The following is a 20,644-nucleotide window of genomic DNA, read 5'->3' as shown; positions in this document are numbered from 1 at the left end:
GTTAAAATAGTAGGTTGATATAACTTTTATTGATATATAAATGAAATATAAACTGCTTTAAAAGGATGTTATATGTAGATATTATAAGATAGATAAAAAGTATAGTACTTTTATAATGCATGATATAAAATATTGTGAGGATGTACCTAAATGGGAAAATTTGGACAGTTAGATGACTAATATGAAAAAATTATGACTGATAAGAATTGGATTGAATATAAGTGAATTTAAGTGAACAAAAATTATAAAAAGAGGATGCATGCTGAACTAATGAGATGATGGTTATGAGAATAATATAAGCTGAAAAAAATGTTATATATACAGATTATTATTATTTGTATAAATATAAAAATGCCTATATATAATTATTTATACACTCTAATGGCAGAAAGTGAAGAAGAACTAAAAAGCCTCTTGTTGCGGGTGAAGAAGGAGAGTGCAAAACTTGGGTTGAAACTTAACATTAAGAAAACCAAGATCATGGCATCTGGCCCTCTCAATTCCTGGCAAATAGATGGAGAAGAAATGGAAGTAGTGACAGAATTTATTTTCCTGGGCTCCAAGATCACTGCAGATGGGGACTGTAGCCAAGAAATTAAAAGACGCTTGCTCCTGGGGAGGAAAGCCATGGCAAATCTAGACAACACACTAAAAAGCAGAGACATCACCCTGTCAACAAAAGTGTGTATAGTCAAGGCTATGGTCTTCCCAGTTGCAATGTATGGCAGTGAAAGCTGGACCATAAAAAAGGCTGAGCGCCAAAGAATTGAGGTCTTTAAACTATGGTGCTGGAGAAGATTCCTGCGAGTCCCTTGGACTGCAAGGTGATCAAACTGGTCAGTCCCTAGAGGAGATCAACCCTGACTGCTCTTTAGAAGGCCAGATCCTGAAGCTAAAACTCAAATACTTTGGCTACCTAATGAGAAGGAAGGACTCACTGGAGAAGAGCCTAATGCTGGGAAAGATTGAGGGCAAGAGAAGAAGGGGACGATAGAGAATGAGGTGGCTGGATGAAGTCACTGAAGCAGTAGGCATGAGCCTAAATGGACTCCAGAAGATGGTAGAGGACAGGAAGGCCTGGAGGAACGTTGTCCATAGGGTCGCAATGGGTCGGACACGACTTCACAGCTAACAACAACAAAATTATTTATATATTGAAAATATTAAGAATTATATTTTGGTTAAGGTTGAAGAATACAAATGGGAGAAGGGAAGATCAAAGAAATGTATCATCAATATATTAACTATGGAATTATCAAATTTAATTATTATTGATTGTTAATTAATTATTATTGTCCTTTTTTTCTTGTTAAAATATAAACCAAGACAACATGCTGTACACCAGGCACTGGAGATTGTTATAGTTAAAAACTAATAAAATATCTATTTAAAAAAACCACACACTGCAGTGTGATCAAAATCCAGGCGCTTGGCAACCAGGATGTATTTACGATGGTTGCAGCATCCTGGGGTCACATGACTGCCATTTGCGATCTTCCCAGATAGCTTCTGACAAGCAAAGTCCATGGGGGAAATTGCATTCACTTAGTGACCATGTGGTTCACTTAATGACCATGGTGATTTTTTTAAACACCTTGATAAAAAGGTTGTAAAATCAGGTGGGACTCATATAATTGCATCACTTAGCAAGAGACGTTCTGGCCCCAATTGCAGCTGTAAGTTAAGGACTATCTGTAAGACATTGGGTTGGGAATTAAAATTTGTATTGTTTTTATTCTGTGGAAAATCTCTTTTTAATTGTGTATGAATGTATGCATGTATATAGAAAGGGCAACCCCCCCAAAAATCACAGACATTAGGATGTTTTAGTTTGATAAAAAAAGGAAAAATGTAATAAGAGGCACATAAAATCATGCAGGAAAATGGAAAAAATAAAGAAAAGTTGATGATTCTAATTTTTTATTTGGATTATTTAAACTTGATCTTACTGCATTTATTTAAAATTAGCTTTGGCATCTGGTTTATATTTCCATTGCAGTAGTTTTTGTACAGTTGTACATATGGTTGCATTTTACTGCATTGTTCTAATTTTATAGTCTGTTTTTTTTTATAGTCCTGAACAAGGAGACCTTTTCTCAACTATCTCAAAGTCCTTTGAATAACTGTCTTATTACTGTCAAAATTTCTATTCCCTCCTTTAAAATACTTCATGGGTGAATCAGGATCACTGTTCGGCAATACCCCTCTTCTTTATCAAAGGCTTTGCATGAGTATCCTCCACCCTAATATTCATTATTGAAGATTCCATATGATACATTCATTTACTCAGCAACAGCCTGTCCCATAGTTATAGCAACGCACAGAAGTAGAATAGAATATCTGACGATGCGTAATAATTTATAATGAATCTTATCAGTTAAATATAAAACTGCAGGTGAAGGCCCTTTCTTTCCTTGCACATAGCCAAAGTACAAACATGCACTGGAGAATTTTGTTTTTCTGCACTGTCCTCATGATGTTGCCTACATCCTTTGATGTACTGGGGTTAAAACACAGTTTTTCTCTTAGGCCGATATCAACCAAAAGTAGCCACAGGATACATAAAAGCTGTTGTGTTCAGCCCTCCATTATTTCAGAGGCAAAGCCAAGAGACCTGGTGGGATTTGAACAGCATTTATTAAACATTTCAGACTGATGTAGACACACCCTCTGCTTTCTGCTCAGGATCACCTGCTTTTTCTTTAAAGGGCAGGACACAGGAACCCCCTCTTGATGGTTTGCCGGAACTGAATAATAGCACTGCTATGTCCTGCAGTCCTGTAAAAGTGCTTTAACTCTATGGTTCTTCTTACCAATATAGTTCCACCTTGTAACAGCAAAACAGTGGGAAGATGGGATCGACTCACTCGCCTTTTCCCTCCTGACCAGAACACAGAAAATCTGGAAGACCTCATTTATTCCATATACAAGTAAAGAAAGGAAGAGGAGAGAGATTCTAAATAAAAGTATTCATTGTGATTCAGCTCCTTGAATCATAATGTTTTGATCTTCTTAATTTATTAATCTATAAATAGGGTAAGGAGGAAGAGGAGCATAGAATGGGCCAAGAGAAGATGCATAACTTCTACAACCAGCTTGCCCCATTCCAGCTGCAATGTCATAATTGGCAAGTGTTCGTTCTTTGTATAGGGGCTGGACTAGAAGACCTCCAAGGTCCCTTCCAGCTCTATTCTATTCTAAAAGAGAGCAGAAAAGCTCAAGGAGCCAGACAACCCCTTTGGTTATCATGCCCATTTCTAACACAGGTCATCAACTTTCAGCAGCAACTTGGAAGAAACACATAAGGGCTGGACAGGGGTCAACAATTATATAGTATAATTTTCTGCCAATTCAAGCATGGGGAAAGTCCTAGGTGTGCCACCACTATACATAAAAATATATGCTTTCAGGTTTTCAGATTAAAATTTAAATCCCAACTCAAGCAATTAACTATAACATTTCTAAGGGGAAAAGTCCTCTAAATTTGTCAAAAATTTAAAATAAAGACAGGACAATATCAATTAAATAAGGGATATGTGGAATTTAAAAAAACTATTTTTGTTTTGCAACAGTTTTTCAGATGCTAGATAAGTCATAAAGGAAACTGAACAATATTAACTTACTAATAGCTCAGCTATTTTCTAACACGTTTTTCAAAAAAGGAATGATCAGTCTAGATGTCATTGCTTTAATTAGAATTTTAAATGGATTTTTAAAAACGTTTTATTTCATATAAGAAAGAAGACAAGATCTATCTACACTGAAGTTCCTTTATGTGAGGTAATGTTCATAACAATGAATGTATTATCCACAGTATATAGAATATGTGCCTTATGTTTACCACAGAAATGTGGTAAACAAGACAGAAGGAAGAGGTTATTTCAGAATTGTCAAGTGTATTGTTATTAAATAGAATCCTCCTTTGTGGGATCCAAATGTTCCCTGTTTGGCTTTTTGAAAGTCCATTAGTTACTCAGAAATTTAACCAAATGATTTTTTGCAACTTAATATCATCAGACATGCGCACTGAGAACAGATTTTAAAAATAGTTTCCTGCCTTTTAAATACCTTACTCTCGGGATAAGTCAAAGCACATAGCAGCATTTCTAGCAACATTTTCCCTCTGAAATGATGTTTTGCTAGTCTGATGCCGCTACAAAGAGATTTCTTTCCTTATTTTATTTTCTTCAGTGTTCGGTAGCAATGCATTCGTCCAGGGCATTCGAAGTGAGATGTAGTTGGTCCATTGTAATCTGACATGTTCATTGTAAACTAATACTGAAATCTAGGTTTCCCAAGGCACAAATTCACATTTTCCACTCACAGTCTTCCCAAATTGTACTCTATAGAGCAGGGGGTGTCAAACTGCCGGCCCGTGGACTGGATGCATCATAGCGAAACCGTGCCCACCCCACTGCTGGCAATGGCAAAAAAGTCACGACATGTCACATGACATTGCAAGTTGGATACCCTTGCTATAGAAAGATTGCCAATAGGCTTCTGAGAGCAATTCGGGGAGCTGGTTGCCTATAATGTAAATCCATTCCTGGCACAGGAGCTGGTCTTCTATGGTTTCTGCCTGGCCTGTATTAATGGGCAGATTTGGTATGCTCCAGGTATCATCCATTAAGCAGTGCCACCTGATGGGATCTAGGAAGTGCGCCTTCCCAGTTGCAGTGTTTGCCCTCTGGAATACCGTTTATCTCCAAATATGCCTGGCCCCACCATGGCTATGTTTGAAAGAATAGGTTTAGAATAGGCACTACGTCTCTCTCTTAATGATTGCTTTACTTCTGAAGTTTGGGTGGGGTTTTTGTTGTTATTGTTTTAACTGTACTCTACCTACTGTTACCACCCAGAGTCGTTAAAGACATGGGTGGCCTTATAAAATTCCAAAATAATAAATAAACAGGGATCACAATCGAATCGTTGCTGTGTTAAATATTTGCAAGCTGCAGAAGTGTAAGATTTATAAAATTAGCATACTTGAAATGTATTGCTGACTCTAAAACTGTGAATATGTACTGTCAAAATGAAATGTATACTTAACAATTGTGTATTTATATCACACCATTATAATAGCTATAGGTATCTTAAAAATAGAAATAAAATACAATGTAACAATTAAAAACAAAATGCCAGTTTGCCAACACAAACAAAAAATATTGACTATTCCTGGAAAAAAACTATTTTTAACAATAAAGTCAGATTCAGATGGAGTTCTAATTTAATTAAAAGCTAAGCCACTAGCAATCCCATATTAGAAAATATCAAGAAACAACTTGCATATAAATAGCATTTAAAAAAAAAACCTTAGATATTTATAACATGAACAAAATAACTGCAGGGTTACATAAAGACAAGAAACAAAAAAGGAAAAGAGACAAATAATTACACAAAATATAATATATAGAAAAACCAAGTGCGTGTGTGTGTGTGTGATTTATATATGTGTATGTGATTTATGTATATACATAATCAGTGCTTTTTTGTAAAAAAAAAAGGTACTGGAACTCACACATGTAATACAACCCACCTTGCCTACCCGACAAGGTTTACCTTTGTAATTAAAAAAACCCCTTCAATTGTATTAATCTTTTGGGATATTTACCACTGGCATACCCATTTAGTTTAATGAGTGGAAATGTCAGCTTTCTATGTGGAATGAAATTTGCCCAATAAAACAAAATTTGGTTGCTTGTAAAAGTTTGAATTATTTTTAAGAAGTTGTCAAACAAGGTGGAAAAAGTTACATTTGGGGTTTAATATGGATATTGACTTGAAACAAATTAAAGTTGAAATTTTGTCAGTGAATAGATTACTTTTAATTTACCTTTAAGTTAAACCCAATTTAATAAATAGACCTGATTAAACTGTAGGTCTACCTTTACATCTGACCAATACATAATTAATATATATTATTAATAATAATAATACCTCCAAATTACAAGACCTTGGCTTTATTCTTATTTTTTCCCTCTGCAGTTTGAATATAAAGTATAAAAGACTAAAAAGAGATTTTCTTGGACATGCCAGCCTTTGAACTACTCAAGGAACCGAAACAGCAAAGTTTCGCTGTCGGGCAAGCTTCCACGCCAGCCGTCTTTCTTTCCTCTCGCTTCACCTCTTTTTAACCTCACACACACACACACACACCACCTTCTGTAAGGGAAGGCAAAAGGCTCACTCGCCCTCTCTTGAAAGATGTCATCCATGTTTTTGTGTCTCCCACCGCCACCATCGGCTTCCACACCACATGGTCTGACCCAGCCAATCAAGCCACGCTCTGGCTGTGGTGCTCTGGCACCTCATGGGTCCTCCTAGAGGAGGCAGACAGCGCCATTTGCACCGTACCACCAGCGGGGCATTTTCAAAAGCAACAAGGATAGGAAGGGCAACAATAGGAAAAAAAACACAACTCTGGAAAATCCATTGAAAAAAAGGTGCTGGCACTCTGTTCAGGTGCATTCTATGACAAAAAAGCCCTGTACATAATATATTTGTATATTTTTGTGTCTGGATATGTATTGTGTGTATGAATGTGGGTATACACAAACATACTTTTATAACTTAATGTCAGGCACAAGAAATCAAGAATCAGAGTAGTTCAGAAGAGTGCAAGTTTACTCCACACTATTTCTAAACAAGAATCTGAACCACTAATGGTCAAGCCAAATTGGTTGGACTTCAACAGCTGGACTTAGATCTCTTGTGGGCACAAAGGGACTGATGATATGCTTGACCCTTCCCTCAGGCTCAGCCTGGTCATCTCCTACAATTTACAATTCATTGTTTCTGGACACAGTTAAGAAGACATCTAATAAATTTCACCTGGTGCTTCAGTACAAGGACTCTGAAGTTTAATTCTGCACTGAGGAGAATTCAATTTAGAGACAAAGTTCAAGGCATAAGGAATAACATGACACATGACTTCAGTTTAGAGATTCCAATATCCTCTAGCAACTAAATGTTCTGGAATTATGAGATTAAAAGTCTCAAGAGAATTGTGCAAATAAGATGTAAGTGAATGACCAGTATGCAGTATGCCAGATCTCCTTCATACATGAAATAATCAATCTTCAGACTTGTGGGAGTTATTAGAATTCATAAATGATTCATTAACTAGATTCAAATACAAAACATTTATAAATAAAATTAAATAATTCTGATCCCAGGAGTCTGTTCTGAATAACAGAACTGGATAGAATTCAAAATGCTTATTTTGCATATCAGGCGTCACTCAAAAGGTGGAATGGAACTAAAATCCAACAGCTTGAAGAAGTGATTGTATTCCTTCAGAGATTCAGTTGGCTAGCTCCCATATTATGATTGATACAGTAATAAGCTGATAAAAAGTAAATTATTTTGCAGAGCCTATCTATGCAGGATCAACTTTCCTAAAAACTACTTGGATGAGCTTAACTTACCTTTTCATTTGATAATAATTAAGCAGATAACTCCTGTGATCTCTGTATTTCAAGAGCAATTCCAGGGTAGTTAGGCAGTACCAAAATCAAATAAAATAAATTATATTCTATTTGTATTTTACCCAGTGCGTCATCTCATGAGATAGGCAGCCATATAAATATGATAAATATTATTTTGCACCTGTTTCTCTTTATTGCTTTATTTAACAGAAAACCTGCCCCCCTCACTTTTGTGCAGGAGGGCCAGTTTCAAATTTTCTCATAGTTTTGCATTGATTTTGTTTATCATTAACTATGTGAAAATTGACTCTTACACATCTAATTACCCCAAGTTTGTTTCTACGGTATTTTGCTAGTAGAATTAAGGAAAGAGGTTGAAATAGTCATTTACTTCTATTTTAACCTAAAATCAAATCTCCTTGAAAAATAATTATGCAAATCACGATTTGCATCCATCTAGATCTACCCTCTGCATATTCTTCATAAAACACATTTTCTGATTAAACTTGTAATCAATTCCTAAAATATTTACATTCTTTGGTTTTCGAAGGGGGTAAGCAAATGTAAGTCAATAGCAGCTAGAAAGAAATCTACAGAATTAAATCCGCTGATTATAAATATTTCTGAAGTTGGAAGTTGTCTTCTTTTTCATTAAGTGTTCAGTTACAAAAATATCACAAAGATAATATATTTGGGGGGGGGTCATTTTTCCGAGAAGCATTCCCAAAGGACATGCTTCTGTTGCCAAAGCTAAAATAAATGCATTTTTTTTACTATCTTCTTTTGTAAACTCTCCTAACTCCATTTCACTATTAAGTGAAATGTTATATTCCACTTACATAGTATAGCAAACAAATAGAAACCAGCACATATATTCCCTTAATGAGGAATATTTTTGAAAATTTGAAAAAAGATAAATAATTGCTCTTTTCTTGTTTATGCACATAAGCAGCCCACTTGAACCATTAATTCCCTTTGCATGGACTATTTTAGAATATCCAAAATTCCTACATGCTCCTGGCAATTTATTTCTTATTTTCAACTTATATGAAACAATATTCTATGCATGACAAATGGCTTCTGCTGTGACCATACACTTTTCTGAATTTTACAGAGGCCTGATACTGAGCTGTAGAACAGCATGCATTTTTTCTTCTGCTACCACTTTCAGGCCAAGTTTCATGAATTGTAAAAATTCTTAATTCCATACATTTGGTGGCTAGAGTTGACGTCTTACAAAGAGCAATACAAATCAGTGCAGCAGCACTAATTTAGTCACAGTCAAAGCAGTGGTGGGTGTGCAATCTGGCTCAATTTTTCTCTTAAGAGAGAGACAGAAGGGCCATTTTCTTGTTTGTAAATTATCATAATAACAGAAGCCTCAGCTTCTCCTTTGAAAATAAGGGTAATGATTCGCCTCGCTGTAATCAATTTGATTTTATACAAAACTTCCCCACTGAGAAAGGCATGGTGTGTTCACCAAACAGGATGCCAGCAGGCTAATCTAGGGAATGTAGGCTAGACCATGTGGCACACAGACCTCTTTCAAAGAACTGACACTGCTTAAATGCCTGAGATAGACTTCTGCCTCAAGGCAGGTTTGGACCCGCCCATTACTAACCTTTCTAGAATTCCACAGAATGACACATTGGATAGCATTCTTCTATGAGTCCCTTTAAATCAGGTTGAAAACACCTAGATTCCCATCTCCTTCCCATCTCACATCATGCTCAAAATTCTCTGAAGAGAACAAAATCTTTCTGAGATTCAAAATGAAATCTACTGAGTCCTCTAGCACAGTGTATCTCAAGTTTGGCAGCTGTGGACTTCAACTTCCAGAATTTCTGAGCCAGTGTGCTGGCTGGGAAGTTCTGGGAGTTGACGTCCACACATCTTGAGAAACACTGATATAGCAGAAAGTTTTTTGTGGTTTTTTTTTAAAGAAAAGGGCCAGTATCTGGAGAAAGTGTGACAGAAGTTATGCCAATTGCGCAAGAGACACTATCATGAGAAGTAATGAGAAGATTATTTGGAACAAAAATCATTGGGTTTTTTTTAAAAGCTCTTAATGTTTTAGGCACTGCTTATTCCTAGCAACTTTTAAAGATAATATGAAAATGTAAGAATAATGAAATCATTATTAGACAGCTCCTCCAAAGATAGTAATTTTGTAATGTCTTATAATATCCATGGGACTCTCACTGAGAGAATGAAAAAAATGTTACTTTATATGTGCAGAGTGTCTAACAAAATACGAGTTATTAGTGCTACCCACAAATTCCAGCATAAATAAGCCTTCAGACGTGGAAACATGATAATGCTTAACCTATTACTCTAATGGATCTGAAAAAACCAGCTCTATATGCAAATTTCATTATTTTAGAAAACACTACTCCATACCAAATATATTGATTTACTATTAATGTAATTAAGTAAAAAAAAAGCAATTGGATATATATTTGGTTTTACATACCCAGCACAAAGTTTGGAAGACTCTTGCACAAAGGCCATTAATTCTAAACAAAGTTGCAGTAACCTTGATAAACAACACTAGAAAAGAACCAAGAGAAATGTCAATATAAGGACCAAACCTACCTATTATGTGGCAGAAAATAACTTCTGTCTCAAACTGTTAATTTGTGGTAACGTTAATCCAGGGCACCAATAGTTATATTTTGAGCAGACACAAAATTTACTATAATATAACAATGAAATAAAACTTGAAACTATTCAAAGCCAGTCATGAATTTCCTTGGGTGGTACAAAACCAACTTAAAAGTGATATATCGTCATGAGCCATTTTTTAAGATACCATATGACTAACAGGAAAAAAGATAGTTCAGATATAAAAGTTATATTTCCAAATTAGCTTTGTCCCATCAGATTCCTCTTGTACATCAAATATGTAAAGACTATATCAGTCTTCCCAGTTTGGCGCCTTCCATGTGTATTAAACTGCAATTATCTGAGTTTTTTTCCTGATGTTCATACTGGCAAGGAATTCTAGTAGTCAAAAGGCATGCTAGTTGGGCATTCTCAAAAATCTGGCATAACTAAAGGATGGGAAAAGCTGGTGTCAATTACATGAGCAGAAAGGCCAATAGTCTGATTTGATGTATGGTAGAATTGTAAGAATGTATGATAGGCATTTTTAAGGAACTATTACTCTGCACCCAACCACTATTTACTTTATGTCCACATCACTGGTGTCAAACTCGTGACATGTCACGACTTTTTTTGCATTGCCAGAGCTGGGGTGGGCGCAACATCCGTATGAGGCAACTGGACTGCAGGCCGACACAGTTTGACACCCCTGATCTAGGTTTTTCAAGAAATACCCAAATACATTACTGAATTCTGGGTTGACCTTTATGCACAGAGAGAAGTAACAGGGAGTTAGTAAAGGAAGCCATGAGTTGCTTTTTCTTTTTACAAACCTGTCTATTTTCTCCCAGCGCACACTGTTCCAGGAAATCCTTCAACTCTTATGAGCCCTTTCATTTATGCTCTGGAGCCAAAGCATGAAATCAAGAGCAGGAGACTGAAGTTGTTATATCAAATACCATTTTTTATATTTCATCTCCCACTATTCCTATATCTCATTGCCACCAAATTACAGGCAGCCATTCCAAGCAGCCTTGAGTTCCCATAAGACTTCTGACTGACCATCTGTGAATTGCAGAAATGAACATTTGCCTTCTGGATAAATATAGCAGAAATCTCCTGCATCTGTTACACAGATGACTAAAAAAAGTCAACCACCTGTCATTAATTTTGACGTAGTTACTATGAGCTACACTTCATTGTGTCATTTCTAGTCCATATTATAATTTATTTCAAATTTCTGTTTAATACAATCATCTTTCAGAATTAAGTCCATAGTGATGTGGAGAAGTTTACAATGTTACAGAAAGCCCAAATGCTCCTATAGCTCTGGTTTTCAATCTATGTGCAGATGGAAATTAGAGTTTCTTTCTAAGCACGATAATCAAAAATTCCTCATCCTCTCTTAATTTTCTCTAGAGTTGAGCTTGTTGGGATATACTCTGTATTTTCAAAGTCCATTCTCAGGCGATGTAACAGCCCATAAAAGAACTTCAAAGGTCATAATAAACTGTTCCTATGCATTGCTAATTGCCAAGGAATATTCAGAAAACATTGTATTATATTCTGCCTTCCTCTGCTGTACAACCTGAACTGGAACTCTGCAATACCAGCTGGCATCCATGGCAGGGACAAGTGATAAAACAAGCATCAGAATCAACAAGCAAATATGCAAGGGCTTGATGTGCATCAAGATATCACATACACCTCCAAATGTCATGATTCTGATGTAATCTCAATTTGCTGTGGATGTCTATGACAATACCCAGAGTAGATTATAGAATTCGCTGTAGGTGATTTAATTGGGGTATTCTTTGACAGTAATGTTTGAGTATCATTATACTAAAAAGCACACCTGGAATGTTTATATTCCATCCCAAGCCCATATCTTAATCTGTAAAGAGAGAATAGAAAAGTAAAGGCTCAATTACACCTTAATTAAATAGACAACCCTGTATTTGAAACCTTGTATCTGAATTCTTGGAAAGCTGAAAAGGAGAAAATACACAAATACATCCTTAGCTTTACTGTTGTGGAAAGTTTACCAAAGCCAAAGTTCTTAAAACATTTAGAAAATCATTTCACAATAATCAGTGATAGCATTCCAAGAACATGTTCACAGTCTAAAGCAGGGGTGCCAAACTCGCCACGTCACGTGACGTGTCGTGAAGTATCGTGACTTTTTCCCCATTGCCGGAGCTGGGGTAGGCGTGGTTTTGGCACCTTCTCCAATATGCATTAGGATTACATTTTCCAGAAATCCCAGCCAGCAATACCAATGGGGTCCCAATCATTCTGGAAAACAATAGGTTATGGTAGAGAAGTAACTAGTTCTAAGACACTCTTCACGCTAAAATATTCTATGGACGTAATATCTTCATGAGAAAGCAGAGGGATCTTCGCCGAAATCAGCAAGAAGTTTATCAAAGAAAACAGGGTGCAGATTAATCCTTAAACATTTCAGCTTCTGAAAAGCAAGCCAGCAATACCTTTGTATAATAAAATCATTTCCTTATTTTGCAATATATTTCACGCAGGGTGACTCCCAGAATAAGACTCAATAAATCTGTAAAGAGTTTAAAACAGATGTTTCAGATCAACTTTCATCAGCTCCTGCCAGCATGACCAATGACCAGAAACTGTGTAAATGTAGTTCAAAACATCTGGAGGACATAAGATTACTTTTAAACTAAAGATTTACTTTTTAAGACACTCTTGAGTCAAGCACAACTCCCCAGTAACTAAATAAACACATTTTTTTCACAACAGAATGGAAATTGCTTGCTATTGTCTTCTTCTGAAATGTTTGTTTGTTTGGTTATTAAATTAATATCCACCGCAAGTAGTCAACCAGTCTCTTTGTTTACAACAAGCAAAACATAAATAACTGCTGAGATTACATTTTAAAGCATTTATGGTACAAAATAAAAACAACTCAAACCACGAGAACAGTAATAATAATCAAACTACCAATAATCAATTGATCAAGGGCATTATTTGCATTATTTTAATCTCCTTAAAGCATCCAAAACACTTCCATTTCAATTCACTTTCAGAAAGTTAACCATGTGAAAGCAAGCCTGATTTCCATAAAATAGGCATCATCGCGGAAAAGCAATATCTACCCACTTCAGCCCCACTGCTACATTCAAAGTAGGAAATCATCTCCCAGAACATACAAGTCTGGTTGGTCAGTTCCGGGCTGCCAAAGGCAGTCCTACAAGTATCTCCATCACAGGCCACATATGGCTTTGCAGATTTTACTTTGGATTTTACCCAGAAACCAGAGGAAGGTATTGCAGAACCCAAAGTAATGTGATCACTGCAACCATAACTGGATCATAAATTCCTGACCAACTAAAGCTTATGAGTGATCTTCAAAGGCAGCCCCATGCAGAGCACATTGCAAAAGTTCAGGTGAGCAATGATGGCAGGAAGCATCACTATTGCAAAATCTTCAGGTAGGGCTGCAATTGCATCTCTTCTTTCAGGAGCACCCCCATCAAGAGACAACACCAGAACTGACAGAAAACTTTGATGTACAAACAATCGGTCTTGACAGAATTCAACCTCAGTGTATTCCATGCCATCCAGGTCACAACTGCGCCATAAGAGATAAGAGATAAGCTTTCTTAACGTAACTGTAATTTCCAACACCCCTCTATTGCTGGAAATAGTTTATACCAAGACCAGACAACCTATAGCCCTCCAGCTGTTGTTAAACTACAATTCCCTTTCCTCTAATATTTAGCTTCCCACCCACAGGACTAGCCCATTTGCTGAGAATGGAATCACAAAATTCCTTTGCAAGACAAGCAGGAGAGCCTGGAACTGCCAGCTGTCTGCAAGGACAGCTGTTTGAAGTCAATTCAGTTAGCGCTTACAGAGATCACCCCTTCACAAAAATCCAGAGAAGTCCAATGCAAGCCATGATAATATTCTGCATATCACAGTACTGTTGCATAAATATGTATATCATTTGCACAATGAAATCATGATGCATGCGCCATCACTTCCCTACTCCCCAGACATTCATTTTGTCTTTATGTTTGAAGCCCTGCCCCCATTGCTGTTGGAGGGTGGAAGTGAGGCATGAAATCATGAATAGGAATTTGGCAAAGGTCTTTCTCCAGGGTGAAAACAGTTCCTGGCCATCTGGACAATTGGACAGTGAGATTTAGAAATTCCCCATTATTTCCTTCCTCAAACGAGATTTTTCATGCAAGAAAATCTCCAGGAAGGAGATACTGGCCATCCTCAGCAGGCCTCAAGAAGCCTTGCAGAGTCACACCCTGAACAGATGACTAGTGCCTAAGGGATGGGGAAAGTGTGATGGGACACCCAAAAGTAAAGGAAAACTTCCTCCTTATTCCACCAGCTTAGTTGCATGGTGTCTATTAGGCTTTGCCAGGATGGTCAAGTGTCTGCGAACAAAAACAGGATAAAACTCAACCAGTTCCAGGATTAGTGTTTAGTGTTTATCATTTCACTACAACAGTTGTGGAGGTCCAAAAGCCAAATAGCCTCAAATCATCCAATGAACAGTGCAGATAGTGGCACATTTGAACCTGGATCTCCCAAAACAAGGTTTGTATAGCACCAGCTGGTACAGAGACAAGAGATACAGTGTAATGGATTAAATTCCATGCTCCCATTTATTAATTCTAATGGTGTGAGAGAGGTCTCCAGTGGTGAAATACAGGTCACCACAATTGAGGGCAAAATTTCTGTTTGCTAAACGAAACAGTTGTTAAGTGACTTTTGCTCCCTTTTACAACCTTTCTCACCACAGTTAAAGTGAATCACTGCAGCTGTTAAATCAGTAACACAGTTGTTAAATGAACCTGGCTTCCCCATTGACTCTGCTTATCAGAAGGGTATCACATGATCCCGGGACTCTGAAGCCATCATAAATACAGGCCAGTAGCCAAGAATCTGACCACGGGGATGCTGCAAGGGTCGTGTGAAAAAACGGGTCATAAGTCACGTTTCCCAGCGCTGTTCAACTTCGAACAATCCCAAAACAACTGTTGTAAGTCGAGGACTCCCTGTATGCATTCTGCCCTTACTGAATGTCAGGCATAAAACGACTTTCCAGGAAGAGGGGGGGGGGAATCTAGAGTGTGTAAGAAAAGGCAGTTTAGAAGCTTGTTACTACTGCTGGGAGATTTGGGATGGGGGCGAGCGGTGAAGTACAATCTGTCTCCGGCCAGAATCCCAGATCAAAACGGAGCGGGCGGTTTTCTCCGCCTCTACCCAGCGTTATGCAGCATTTCTGCCGTCCTTCCCCCGCCTGACCTGTGCAGGCAAGCCTCTTCACGGCCACAAGATGAGCGAGCCTGGTGGCTCCCACGGCCACCTCCCTCCCTCCCCCTATTGGGCCAAGCTAAGCTGCCGCAGAGCCTCTTCAGAAAGCCGCTTTTCCCCAAGTAAGCCCCTTCTCGCGGCCTCAAGTCAAGTCAAAAGGGGAAAGTCAAAAGGGCGGAGGCAAGAGCAGAGCCGTCTTTACGGGCAGCCGCCGGGATTGCTTCGCTCTCCCCTCAAGATATCAAAGCCTTCACTTTATTATTTTTATTATTTTTATTTTTATTCCATTTATATCCCGCCCTTCTCCGAAGACTCAGGGCGGCTTACAAGCTTAGCAGTAGCCTTCATTCGATGTATATGCCTGCTTGTTAGGGCTTTCACACGCACCCCAAGCGGCATTATTTCAAAGTCAGCTTAATTGCCCCCAACAATCTCCTAAGGGCGGTGCTTTTTTTTTTTTTTGTAAAAGAAAAAGGTGCCGGAACTCACACGTGTCACACAACCCGCCTTGCCTACCCTACAAGGTTCCATCCAAAAAAGGTGCCGGAACTCCGTTCTGAGCGTTCTATGAGGGGAAAAAAAAAGCCCTGCAAGGAGAACGGGGGAAGGGAGCTTTCCCCGCGTTTCAAAGCCCAGGAAGGGTCGTGGAGAAGCATGGACTCGGTTTAGTTAGGCTGCAAGGAACCCCGGGGGGCGGAGCCGGCAGTCCCAAGGCAGAAGCCGCGCTCCAGAGTCACTTCCAGGGGAAATTCCCCAGGGAGAATTTGCGATTGAAGCCTCTGTACCTTAAAGCAGCCTTTCCCAACCTTAGGAACTTGAAGATGCGTGGACTTCAACTCCCAGAATTCCCCAGCCAGCTATGCTGGCTGGGGAATTCTGGGAGTTGAAGTCCACGCATCTTCAAGTTCCTAAGGTTGGGAAACGCAGCCTTAAAGGAGAGAGGGAGAGGGGTGTGTGTGTGCGTACGTGTGTGAGAAAAAAAACTGACAAGACCAGAAGACGGGAAAGGGAAATCTCGCCCACATTTCATCTGACGTAATTTTAGCCGCGGCCGATCCGGTTTTTTGTTTTTTTTTTAACCCTCAAAAGATCGGTGGTCTTTTTTTGCAGGTCAGCCCCGTGGGTAAGAAGCGGAGCCTCGGGGGTATTGGAGGCGAGGTCTTGGGGAACCGGTTAGAAGAAGAAGCGCCTTTTTTTTTCTTTTCTCTTTTTCTTCCTCCAGCCGACCCGTTCTTAATCCCGTGCCGAGGCTTTGCCGGTTAACTAGTTTTGAGCTTTCAACCCAAAAAACGGGTGGCCGCGGAGGCTCGCTGCTGCCCTCCGCCCCAAGCCCGCGTTCGTTCGCTCTCGCTTCGACCCGAGCGCCGATAAATAGCCGCGCTCTCTTGCGTCAGTCAGGCAGCGCGCGAGCTTTTCGCCCTAAATTTTTGCCTCACTCCGAGCGCCGGTTGCCAAAGCGGGAAGGGGGAAGGGGGGGCTGGAAACACCACCACCATCACCACCCCCTCGTTGCCGCCGCCCCCGCGCGATGAAACAGAGCTAGGGGAGAGGAAAAAAAAAAACCCAGGATCATCGGGATTATCTTTGGATCTATACAGCAGCGTGCGGGGGGAAAAAGCGGGCGCCTATAATTTATTTATTTATTTAGTTAGTTAGTTAGTTACATTTATATACCGCCCTATTCCCTGAGGACTCAGGGCGGTTTACAGGGAATTAAAAAATCCACCATACAAAAGTTAAAAAACCAAATTAAAAAATATTAAATTGACCCTGTATACTTAAAACCCCAGTTAAAAATTTCTCCTCAGCCTGAGCCCGAGAGCTGAAAGAGCCAGGTCTTCAGGCCCCGGCGGAATGATCGGAGGTGGGGGGGAGGGGGGGGCAGTCCTCAGCTCCACCGGCAGCTGGTTCCAGAGGGCAGGCGCTCCCACCGAGAAGGCCCTATCCCTGGGTGTCACCCGCCGGCAATCTCTCACTGGCGGCACCCTGAGCAGACCCTCCCTGTGGGAGCGCACTGGGCGAAGGGCGTTTGAATAAACCTTGGCCGCTCCGCCCCTCAGCCGAGAATTTTAACAGGGGGCTAAAAAACACACACACACACACACAAGACGACACTCTCAATCGCAACGATCCAAATCCAACTCGGATTCCCCGACCTGCTGCTTTTCCAGATGCGTTTAAGACTACAGGCTGCCGACTCTTCTTCCCACCTTGCGCTTTTAGTCGCGGTCAGCCCGATAAGGATTTGGAAAGAAATCCCGCCTCCTTCCCCCCTCCACCACCACCACCACCGTCTCGAAGGGTGCAGGGTTTTGGTTTTTTTTTTCTCCCGAGGATCTTTCCTCCTTCCCATTCTGCCCAACACCAGGACCAAAAAAAAAAAGAGTGCAAAAAACAAAAGAAGCCAAAAAGCCAAAAAAAAAAAAAAAGCCCTCCAAAAGGCGGCTGTAGCGTGGTGGAAGGCGAAGGCAGATAGACAACGTGGCTGAGCTGTCAATGTCAACGAAAGGAAGCGTGTGTGTGGGGGGGGGGTATTGGAGAATGGTGTATTATGTTGCGCACCCCCCCTTCCCGTATTCCACATAATCACAGCAATTGCAACAGCATCTTCCCCCCCCCCGCGCTTTTTTTTTCTTTCGCTCGGAGGTGAGGAAGCGACCCCCCCCCCGCCGCCGCCGCCGCAAATGCTCGGGTTAGATGAGCCTCCGAGAGCCTTCTTCCCCGTTATATTTTCCGGATTTTTCTCTCCTGCCTGCCCCTTTTTGCCTTACCTTCTCTTGGGCCCTGGTGAGCTTCTTCTGCATGTTGCTGGCTATTTTCCCTGCAGTCACTCCCTTGCCCATCTCAGCCATCTTGCCGTCCTTCGTTTTTTGTTTTTTTTAATTATTATTTTATTTTAAATCTGTAGGACGGCGGTCAAATTAATCAGATGAAGAGGAAGAGAAGAAAGGCTGGGAGCGAAAAAATGGCCATGGCGCTTTCTCAAAAGCTTAGGACCGGGAGGATACAGCCTTTTAAAGAGACAGTACAAAACAGGCTCGGCAGCGTCTTAAAGGAACAGAGCACCCTGGTTTGAGCGGGGCTGGGCAGGAAGGCTTCTGGCTGTGAAATGGGATACCGTTGATATGAGCGGGATAAAAATAATCGACCCGAGAAAGAGTCAGGATCCGATGGCGTTCAATTTTTTTTTTCTTTCAAGAATCTGATTGACCAATGGCAAACCTATGAATTAGGGCTTTTAAAAATATATTTTAAGAAGAATTTAAGAAGAATAACTACTCTGGAAATTGAAATCTACACATCTGGAGGATACCCAAATTCTAAAATGTTGGATGGGATAGGTTTTGTCATGAAGCTGCTGCCTCACACTCAAGTTCTCATTAAAAATGTTAAATAGTCTATAGCATTTTATTTGCACTGAAAATCATCCAATTGTCTTTTTTTTCAAGAATCTGATTGACCAATGGCAAACCTATGAATTAGGGCTTTTAAAATATATTTTAAGAAGAATTTAAGAAGAATAACTACTCTGGAAATTGAAATCTACACATCTGGAGGATACCCAAATGGTAAAATGTTGGATGGGATAGGTTTTGTCATGAAGCTGCTGCCTCACACTCAAGTTCTCATTAAAAATGTTAAATAGTCTATAGCATTTTATTTGCACTGAAAATCATCCAATTGTCTTTTTTTTTCAAGAATCTGATTGACCAATGGCAAACCTATGAATTAGGGCTTTTAAAATATATTTTAAGAAGAATTTAAGAAGAATAACTACTCTGGAAATTGAAATCTACACATCTGGAGGATACCCAAATTCTAAAATGTTGGATGGGATAGGTTTTGTCATGAAGCTGCTGCCTCACACTCAAGTTCTCATTAAAAATGTTAAATAGTCTATAGCATTTTATTTGCACTGAAAATCATCCAATTGTCTTTTTTTTCCAAGAATCTGATTGACCAATGGCAAACCTATGAATTAGGGCTTTTAAAATATATTTTAATAAGAATAACTACTCTGGAAATTGAAATCTACACATCTGGAGGATACCCAAATTGTAAAATGTTGGATGGGATAGGTTTTGTCATGAAGCTGCTGCCTCACACTCAAGTTCTCATTAAAAATGTTAAATAGTCTATAGCATTTTATTTGCACTGAAAATCATCCAATTGTCTTTTTTTTCAAGAATCTGATTGACCAATGGCAAACCTATGAATTAGGGCTTTTAAAATATATTTTAAAAAGAATTTAAGAAGAATAACTACTCGTTTGTTTGTTTAGAATGCCTTGCACTAGTCCACTGGGAAGTCACAACAGTAAGGCGTAAGTAACCATGAGTAGGCCTTCCCAACCCAGGAATGGGTGCAACTGGCAAACAAGGCACGTTGTGCAAAGCACCCCTGGCCACAGCTGCTACCTGCTTTTCAAATAACAGCTTGTGAGTCCAAGGGAAACCCACCCACCCCCAGACTGCACACAAAGTCTGAATAAGGCAGTGCCTCCACTGAAAACAAAAAAAATATCGTTATTATGGTTGGTTGCAGTCTGCCAGTTGTTTAGACTGGATTTGACATTTTTATCCACCTATCAAATTCTTCCCAAGGACCTGAGATAGGCAGATGTTGTTGCTTCTTGGTGTTAAAGGTATCATGCCAAGATGTAAACTGTTCCAAGTAAAGCTGCCTTTGGAAATTGACTGAGGGTGATTTTATTAATGCCAATGGTATTCAAGTGGAATCTTGGGTTCCTCCAGACAGGCAGTTCCAGATGCTGCCCATTCATTTTTTCTTCTTCTTGTTTTCATATATAGTAGCTAATGCAGAAAGGGGGACAAAAAGGGCCAAGTAACAGAACAGGCCATGATGTCAGAATGCAGGGACAAAAGGGCAGAGTATGCATTACAAAATCATTGTGCATGTGTCAACATGTTTTCATTACCTTGCATTCCATTCCATACCCCACTCACCCATCTTTTTTATTAGTCATATCAATGTGTTTTCTTTGTTTTCTTTTTTGATTGTTTTCTTTTGTTTAACTTCCTTTTTACTTCTTAGCTTTCGTTTATGGGTGTGAGCCACCTAGAGTAGCCCTGTGGTGAGATCGGCAGCAAATAAATTTAATAATAGTAATAATGACTATGGAATAGGCCAGCATCCCTTTCTTGGTACCATCTTGATGTGTGGACTTTAACTTTCAAAACTACAAGCAATGGCTATGATGCTGAAGAACTCTGGAAATTGAAATCTACACATCTGGAGGATACCCAAATGGTAAAATGTTGGATGGGATATGTTTTGTCATGAAG

The 20,644-nt window shown here is 39.3% G+C and overlaps 1 protein-coding gene across 7 annotated transcripts in view; it reads right to left on the bottom strand.

The window, feature by feature from the left end:
- BIN1 (bridging integrator 1) overlaps window positions 1-18,665 on the bottom strand; it is a 132,126-nt gene extending 113,461 nt beyond the window's left edge. Inside the window, exon 1 of one of the 7 annotated variants that reach the window (XM_083349860.1) lies at window positions 18,110-18,665. In XM_083349860.1, the coding sequence (XP_083205986.1) occupies window positions 18,110-18,190 (81 nt within the window). In that variant the 5' untranslated portion in view covers window positions 18,191-18,665. The remainder of the gene's footprint in view (window positions 1-18,109) is intronic. The other 6 variants (XM_083349859.1, XM_083349861.1, XM_083349865.1 and 3 more) reach the window with 6 other exon arrangements.
- Window positions 18,666-20,644: the final 1,979 nt, after the last annotated feature.

This window comes from Vipera ursinii (genome assembly GCF_947247035.1).
Source record: "Vipera ursinii genome assembly, chromosome: 1".
Classification (NCBI taxonomy): Eukaryota; Metazoa; Chordata; class Lepidosauria; order Squamata; family Viperidae; genus Vipera; species Vipera ursinii.
This window is presented reverse-complemented; position numbering and strand designations above follow the sequence as displayed.